Here is a 7,976-nt window from a genome sequence, read left to right as displayed (position 1 = left end):
CTCAGTTTAAAACTTTTGTTAGTTTCATAGCCACCCCCTCCTCTCCCTCTCTTCCCCCTCCTCCCAAGCACCCACAAAACACACAACTCAAGCATAAAGTGAAAACACATCACGGCAAAAATGACATTTAAGGGTTTTATTAGGCATTTTCCACTTACAACTTCCAACAATTTCCAATGTGAAACTGTTAGAAAGATATAAATTAGTTTCTTTCCAACATTGTTCCAACAGGATCACATCATAAGTCAAACATTTTCTTTTTTTCTCATTTCTGTCTTACATAATCAAATGTTTATAAAATAATCTTAGAAATTCTCATCTTTTTAAACAAACTTAATTTTGCCATTTTCTAAAGTGAAACCTTTAGAGAAAGTACTTGTTTAAATGTTTAAGAATATGTTTGTCATTGTTAAATTTCTAAAGTGAAACCTTTAGAGAATTAAGACAATTCTGGAAAGTGGGAAACATTTTCGCTGATTGCAACTGTTGTCGTGTTGCTCAGCAAAGAGGACATCTTTAAAAAGTCCCTTTTTAAGAATGCCTCTTTCTCAGCACCGCTTCTTCGCCTGCCGCGCGTGCTTCAAGATGCGATATCTGCTCTGTGGAACCACAGGACGCAGAACTCGCTTCTCCTTCCTCTCCAAACCTCATCCGCACAAAGAATGAGGGTCGATGTGTCGCTCTTGTGGCATACCTGACCTCATTCACATAAAGAATGAGAGTCATCTTGGCATGGACGGGACAAGAGGCGACGATCCACGGGGGCCCCTCGGGCCGGCGCCGTGCTGCCTGGACGGGAATCCTCCTCAGGAGTATCCAGGGATGAGCAGAAACAGGGTCATCCTGTTCATCAGGATGAGTATTTCCAGATAAGAAGCTTTACAGCATCTGAGCAAGAGGGGAGCCGAGTCCCAGATCAAGGCTCGGGGAGGTTGATCTCAGGAACCCAGTCGTTCAGACGCCGGCTCTCCTCACAGAACAGGTGCAGCTTCTCTAGAGCAGGGTCCTCCCAAGACCCATCAGCTGGGTTCTGTTCAAGGAGAAAGAGGAGAGAGGCTTTAGTCACATGATTCTTTTCAAAAGCATCACACTGCTGAGATGATTTAGAATAACGTAAACACATTAGCTGAGCGCCACATACCGTGATGAGGACGCAGTGGGCATCTTCAAGCTGCTCCGCCTTGTCGCCAACAATCTCAGCCAGACGCTGCATGTCGCTCACTCTGACGATGCTGATGTCGTTGTCGAAGCAGAAGGACTGGATGAGGGTGAAGTGGATCTGCAGAGCGATGTCACACTCAAACTCCTCATCCATGGCCAGGACGCAGAAAGACACACTGTCCGGGTCACTGTGGAGACAAAGAAAAGGAAAAAAGCTCATAAGATTTCATCCAAAAAGTATCCGAACTAGATCATATGACTGATGAAAATGTAGTAAGCATTTACTCTTCAGCTGAGAGTCTCATACTTACAGATTCATGATTTTGGCGCACTCGTAGACACCGACGGTGAGGGAGTCGTTGTCTTTAGCGGACACCAAGACCTCCTCCAGGGCTTTGCCGGTGCACTGAGCACGCTCGGGTTTCTGGATCAGAACCTCCTCAAGAGTCATGTTGAAGATGATGGAAATATTCCGCAAAGGAAGAGCTTTGGAGAGTTTAGTCGAAATCCGAAAAGAAGCAGAGTGACCTCAAACCTGCAGCCTCCCCTTTTTATACTATCCAGCTCGTGCGGCGCAGTGAAAGCGCTGCGCTCTGATTGGCTAAAGGTGAATGGTGTATTGGTATGATAATGCTATTGTCACTCTCCGGCTCGTGGCAGATTGATGGGGGTCATCGAGCCACGCACGCTCCCCCTCTGAGCGCAGCAGTCTGGACTGAAACTAAAAATAGCTTCATTAAAACAAGAAGTATAATCACTCTGCAGCACTTCTGTGCAAATTAGAGAGAACACTGTAGCCCCAGCATGCAGCAGATATTGCATGCTGCACATCAACTTCACTTTACATGCATGCATTTATAAAGACTCTTAAACATGCACAGAAGCTTCATGCTGTCCCTTTAGGAAACTGTTTAGCGACCAGTTTAGGTCACCTTTCAAACTTTAAAAAAACGTACACGAGCTCCACTAAAAGAAAACTGGATAAACTCTTAGTACTTTTTTTGCATTTCAAGAATTTTGGTGACAGTGTTTCTGCAGAAACATGGAGAGAGTATGAAGCCCCCCCCTTCCAATAGCAGAGAGAAAGGGCAGGTGGATGATGCCATCTGTGGACTAGAGGCTGGCCATAAAACGGCCTCATTGTGAGCAAAGAAGCCTTCTATTATGGCCCCCCATACAAATGCAAATGACCAGCGCGTGCCAGAATGCTGTACGTGCTGCGCAATCTGCGCTGCTGGCCAATGCCTACCACGTGGTCATCAGCTGTCCAGAAAATCCTTGCTCGGTTTTATTTATTTACTCTGGGGAGTTCTGGGGCCACACGGACGGAATTCTATTGGAACACTTGTTAAGTTTATTGCACCTTTGTGTTTTTTGTTTTGTGTACATAGATGCACCAAATGTATTTATCTGTGACAACTATCAAGTTTATTTCGGATCACTTTTACAGCAGGAAGAAAACTGAACGCACATCTCTATTTCATCTGTTCCACTGACTAAGCTGCTTCTCCCCGGCAGGTCCTGCTTATTTGGTCAAGTGTAGTAGTTGAAGTGTAGGGACACTAAATGTCTTTATCTGTGGTTTCAAATAAACTTGTTTATGACAACTTTCTATTAATTTCCCACCACTTTACCCACTTTTACGCACTATGAGACTTTTACGCATTGCTCTACTTCATCTGCTCCACTGAGAGACCAGCTTCTACCTAACAGCTCGTGCTTAGTTGGTTCTGTTTTATCTGCATAATAATTCCAAAATACATCTTGCATCAGGTCAGGCCTGCTGTCGCTGCTGCGTAAATAGAGAAAGGGGGCTGTAGTCGAGAGGCGGTGCAGGAGACACAGGTTGGCGGCGATTGATTCAGCGCTATTGTTCTGCGGAAGGCAAAGCGGCAGATGGAGAACTGTCGCTATGAGGGTCACCCCTCCTCTCCTCTCTTCCAAACGCAGGTCAACCACGGGCCCAGGGCGTGCCGATCTTTTGTCTACAAGTCTCTACATTCTCCCGGCTGTTGTCTGAGTTTTGATTAAATTTGAATGCCATAGAGATGAGCGTGTTGGTCTAAAACTTTCACAATGAAAAGCGTTATCTCCAAAATATGCCAGACGTGTAAAGACAGATAAAAATCACTTTCAGCCTGTGCTGCAAACACATGCAAGAATGCTGAAAGCGCGTTTTGTTTCACAACATAACTCTTATCTGTACGTTACTGCAGCAACAAAATGATTCGTTTATTTGTACATGTCTTTCACTTCCTGTCCGGGTATTGGCGCATCCACTGGCAGAGAAGCTTATTTGGACCAAAGTTTGATTTGGATCCAGCTGATAGAGACTCCAACACTGAGCTATTTTAGGAAGGATCAGTTGCACGGCCACAGGGCAGGCGCGTGCAAATCGATACCGACCTATTGTTGCTGAAGCACATCTGCCAGACGGAGGCCTCCCCGGCAGCGCGCGACAGGTGTTGGTGGTCAAAGCTCTTTTTTGGTGACCTGCGGCGACTAAGTAAACCCCAAACCTCTTTGTAAGGATAAAAGTGTTTCAAGCTGCGGGATAAGATGTTTACTTTGCTTCTGGTGCGTGCAAATATGACTTGGGGTTTGGGAACATAAGACGAATATTTTAGTAGGAAAACGTACAAATATAATTTATATTTTTTTGTTTAAAAAGTGTTTTTGAGCTCAACAAACCTAAGTGTGATTTAGCTAAACCTCTGCGTTCAGAGTTCGTTTAACCTGAAGACTTAAAAATCATTTTTGCAGCGAAATGATAAACTGTCATCACGCCCAGCAGGTGCTGCCTGACTTCTTTTGTCCACCCGTCCCTTCACGTCCCCCCCCCCGGGGACAGATGGTATCTCTCGGTTGCTATGAGGAGTGATACAGACAGAGAGATAAAGCATGCAGGCATCTCCAGATGCCACGCGCCTCAAGTGAGCCTTTACTTTACGTATGCAAAGCAGCGGCGCGTGCCACTATCTAATCCACAAGAACAGTTCATGCAGTGAAATTGGTCACGAGTTATAAAAGTCTGTCTGACATCCAGTGCATTGAAAATGTTCCATATCTCAGCAGTATGATAAAAAACATCAGCATACATGGGTTTTATCAGTATGGTGCACCAACACACTTTTAAAACATACACATGCTTTTATTGTAATGCTCTTATGTAATGAGGCCCCAAATTCCAAAGAATTTGACAATAGGGGGGCTTCCAATCATATCTGTACGACATGAAAATCACACAGCAGAGTCTTGAATCTTGCTTCAAATGTGTGTTTACATTGAACCTCAAGTCTGTCCTCGTTTTCTGCTCAATGTTAATAATTGCATGTTAATAGAGTTTAAGTTAAAACTATGCTTTTTAATTTGTACGTGCACATTGATTTGAAAAGTCTGCATTGCATTTTCTTATTACAATTACTAAATCAGATTTGATGTTTTCTTTGATGGATTGCACAGCTCAAACTAGTCTGCCAGTTGATTTTCATGTCATATAAAAATGAATGGAAGCCAATGGCTGACAAGGAAGATACATTACATCAAATTAAAAATCTTTACATTTTAAGTAAAGTTTCCTTCAACTGTATTACATAATAATGTAACTTTGACAAAATGAATGCATACCTGATGTTCTCTTTTTCTTTTTTTTAAGATGTCCTAATTATGTGGGGAAATGAATAGAAGCCAATGGCTGCACTGGCAGGGAAAATACATTTTTAAATCAGAACTTGAATCTGGAAATATGAAAAAACATGGAAGGACTATAAAAAATCTGAAGAGTCTGAACTGAATTACCTCGTAACTATTAATGTAACTGGACAAAAAATAAATGCAAGCTCGATGTTCACAGTGATGGATTACACAACTCAAGCAAGTTTAAAGAAGAAATTAATGGAAAGCCTAGAAAGTCCAAAAATTAATTTAAAAAAATCTAAAACACAATGGCATGGTTTGCAAAATGTTCAGCTGTGATGTAAAGTACTGTAGATGTGAACATGGAAATCCCTTTGTATGGTCCTCCTTTGAATGGGAGTTATTGCTCGCATCTGATTCTTCCAAAACTTTGAAGACTTTGACGACAGCGGTCTGGTCTTCCTGTGTGGTTGTATTATTCCTGTAAGCTGAAAGAATCAATTAAAGGTCAGAGAGTTTTTACATCTGATCCTTTCAACTGAAGCTAACCCCGACTTTCTAAGACTTTTCTAAAGGCACGCGTCCCTGAGGATGGGGCAGGGGCTGCAGACCAGTTGTAGCCATTGTACCCCAAACAGCCAATCAGAGAGTGAGCGTGTGCCGGGTCTGCAGTATAAATGCTGGCAGATTCTTGGAGAGGAACACTCCTGCCTGGACTTCCTGATCACATCAGCCAAACTGTAAGCTAAACCATCACCATGCAGTCTCCTGGAAAACCTCTGAAAGAAGCTCTGCTCTGTGCTCAGAGCGAGGATCGACTCACTGTTGGAGTCTACGAGAGCGCTAAAATTATGACTGAGTAAGTAAACTAAACATGACTTAAATATGACTTTGGCATTCTCGCAGAACAGTCAACATAATCAACATCAAACAGCAACAGTTAACAAGAGGTGACTTTTCTTTGTCTCCACAGTGACCCGGACAGTGTGTCTTTCTGTGTCCTGGCCATGGATGAGGAGTTTGAGTGTGACATCGCTCTGCAGATCCACTTCACCCTCATCCAGTCCTTCTGCTTCGACAACGACATCAGCATCGTCAGAGTGAGCGACATGCAGCGTCTGGCTGAGATTGTTGGCGACAAGGCGGAGCAGCTTGAAGATGCCCACTGCGTCCTCATCACGGTATGTGGCGCTCAGCTAATGTGTTTACGTTATTCTAAATCATCTCAGCAGTGGGATGCTTTTGAAAAGAATCATGTGACTAAAGCCTCTCTCCTCTTTCTCCTTGAACAGAACCCAGCTGATGGGTCTTGGGAGGACCCTGCTCTAGAGAAGCTGCACCTGTTCTGTGAGGAGAGCCGGCGTCTGAACGACTGGGTTCCTGAGATCAACCTCCCCGAGCCTTGATCTGGGACTCGGCTCCCCTCTTGCTCAGATGCTGTAAAGCTTCTTATCTGGAAATACTCATCCTGATGAACAGGATGACCCTGTTTCTGCTCATCCCTGGATACTCCTGAGGAGGATTCCCGTCCAGGCAGCACGGCGCCGGCCCGAGGGGCCCCCGTGGATCGTCGCCTCTTGTCCCGTCCATGCCAAGATGACTCTCATTCTTTATGTGAATGAGGTCAGGTATGCCACAAGAGCGACACATCGACCCTCATTCTTTGTGCGGATGAGGTTTGGAGAGGAAGGAGAAGCGAGTTCTGCGTCCTGTGGTTCCACAGAGCAGATATCGCATCTTGAAGCACGCGCGGCAGGCGAAGAAGCGGTGCTGAGAAAGAGGCATTCTTAAAAAGGGACTTTTTAAAGATGTCCTCTTTGCTGAGCAACACGACAACAGTTGCAATCAGCGAAAATGTTTCCCACTTTCCAGAATTGTCTTAATTCTATAAAGGTTTCACTTTAGTATTTGTACAATGACAAAAATATTCTTTAAAAAATAAAGGTTTCACTTTAGATATTTAACCAGTTGAGAAAAAAATACAAAAAAGTGTTAAAATGAAAACAAATACAAGTATGAAATGTGAAAAATATGAAAATGTAATACTTCCTGAAGGTTTCACTTCAGCTTTATGTCAGATGAAATAACATGTTCACTGCATATCTGATTTTTGAAAGCAATATAAATAAAATATTTGAATTCATTATTGAACTCTGACTGTACTTTGACTTTTCCATCTCAGGTAAAAGTTGTCTGAAGCACAAATTAATTTGGAGCCCCATGTAGACCTTTTGTTTGGAAAAGCTGCTCCTGGTTTGCCTTGTTGACTGTCTGAACCCTTTCGTGGAATTTATTAAAAATTCCCCTTTACATGAAAATCTGAGTCTTGGCTAACTCAGCTGAAATCAGTCTGCGACTCAAAACAACAGCAAACATGTCTTTTTATATCTACATTTGTGCCCTTTCACACATCCCTCTCAGCTCTGGAGAGGCGATTCGGAATTATCTGAAGTATTTGATCCTTCTTAACGTGAGATGCTTCGACAAAAATCAGTAAAATGTCCTGCACAAAACTGGGAACCCCATGATTAGTTTTTATTGGTAGTATAGAATATATATACAATTCTTGCTGTTATGTGCAGGCAAGAGATGAAACTGTGCATCGTGTGACATAAACAGAGGTCAAATTCAAATAAAAAGTTAATTTAACTTCAGCAGGAAAACACCATAAATTCCTACCAGTGAATGTGCTGATTACAATGTAAGCCATGTGTTTGGATGGTGACAGCTTCCACTTCCTAACTAAACCTAACTTGTACATTTTATATTGTTTGTTAAATCTATACAACAACATTAAAAATTAAAATTTGAGCTGTTTGGCAAACTGCCTGCTAGCTTTCTGCATGTTCATAGAACAAACATGAGAGTGGTCTGACTCTTGGCAAGAAAGTGTATTTCCTAAAAGTATTCCTTTTATCTTATGATCACAAGATTCAAGAGGCAGCAAGCCACGTAACCAGTTAACGCAGGCTGCTCATTCGTTTCAGTCACTTTGTTGGCACAGCAGAGGTACCGACTGAGGGAGTCAGGCACAAAAGTGCATTTACTACAGGTTGATTATTTGACCAATCAAATATATGCATGCACACAGACTTGGATTATGCTAATTCTGCTGTTCACTGTCAAGACAGATGAGCAAAATATTTCTTCCATAAGAACTTTCCGGAGTGGTAAAACTC

General features: G+C 42.8%; 2 protein-coding genes across 2 annotated transcripts; one reads left to right on the top strand and one right to left on the bottom strand.

Moving 5' to 3' along the window:
* Positions 1 to 121: 121 nt before the first annotated feature.
* gadd45gb.1 (growth arrest and DNA-damage-inducible, gamma b, tandem duplicate 1) lies at positions 122 to 2,240 on the bottom strand. The gene is made up of 3 exons (XM_038734680.1): positions 1,473 to 2,240; positions 1,142 to 1,349; positions 122 to 1,030 (listed from the first exon to the last, which is right to left on the bottom strand). Exons 1-3 carry the CDS (start codon positions 1,610 to 1,612, stop codon positions 917 to 919), a joined length of 462 nt encoding a protein of 153 aa, XP_038590608.1. The 5' UTR covers positions 1,613 to 2,240; the 3' UTR covers positions 122 to 916.
* A 3,006-nt stretch (positions 2,241 to 5,246) lies between these two features.
* LOC119915101 (growth arrest and DNA damage-inducible protein GADD45 gamma-like) lies at positions 5,247 to 6,671 on the top strand. The gene is made up of 3 exons (XM_038734681.1): positions 5,247 to 5,656; positions 5,771 to 5,978; positions 6,090 to 6,671. The coding sequence occupies exons 1-3, from the start codon at positions 5,556 to 5,558 to the stop codon at positions 6,201 to 6,203; spliced, it is 423 nt and encodes a 140-aa protein (XP_038590609.1). The 5' UTR covers positions 5,247 to 5,555; the 3' UTR covers positions 6,204 to 6,671.
* Positions 6,672 to 7,976: the final 1,305 nt, after the last annotated feature.

Source organism: Micropterus salmoides, unplaced genomic scaffold, assembly GCF_014851395.1.
Source record: "Micropterus salmoides isolate LMB-PRFRI ecotype aquatic unplaced genomic scaffold, ASM1485139v1 Ms_hic_scaffold_20, whole genome shotgun sequence".
Lineage (NCBI taxonomy): Eukaryota > Metazoa > Chordata > Actinopteri > Centrarchiformes > Centrarchidae > Micropterus > Micropterus salmoides.
Note: the sequence above shows the minus strand (reverse complement) of the source record. Positions and strands in the feature narration are given on the sequence as shown.

What these genes read in the sequence shown, in the direction of transcription:
- LOC119915101 (XM_038734681.1), top strand. Translation starts at nt 5,556, where the DNA reads ATGCAGTCTCCTGGAAAACCTCTGAAAGAAGCTCTGCTCTGTGCTCAG. An exon ending in AGCGCTAAAATTATGACTGA is followed by an intron (nt 5,657 to 5,770) that starts GTAAGTAAACTA and finishes TTGTCTCCACAG; the next exon opens with TGACCCGGACAGTGTGTCTT. An exon ending in CCCACTGCGTCCTCATCACG is followed by an intron (nt 5,979 to 6,089) that starts GTATGTGGCGCT and finishes CTCCTTGAACAG; the next exon opens with AACCCAGCTGATGGGTCTTG.
- gadd45gb.1 (XM_038734680.1), bottom strand. Translation starts at nt 1,612, where the DNA reads ATGACTCTTGAGGAGGTTCTGATCCAGAAACCCGAGCGTGCTCAGTGC. An exon ending in TGCGCCAAAATCATGAATCT is followed by an intron (nt 1,350 to 1,472) that starts GTAAGTATGAGA and finishes TTGTCTCCACAG; the next exon opens with TGACCCGGACAGTGTGTCTT. An exon ending in CCCACTGCGTCCTCATCACG is followed by an intron (nt 1,031 to 1,141) that starts GTATGTGGCGCT and finishes CTCCTTGAACAG; the next exon opens with AACCCAGCTGATGGGTCTTG.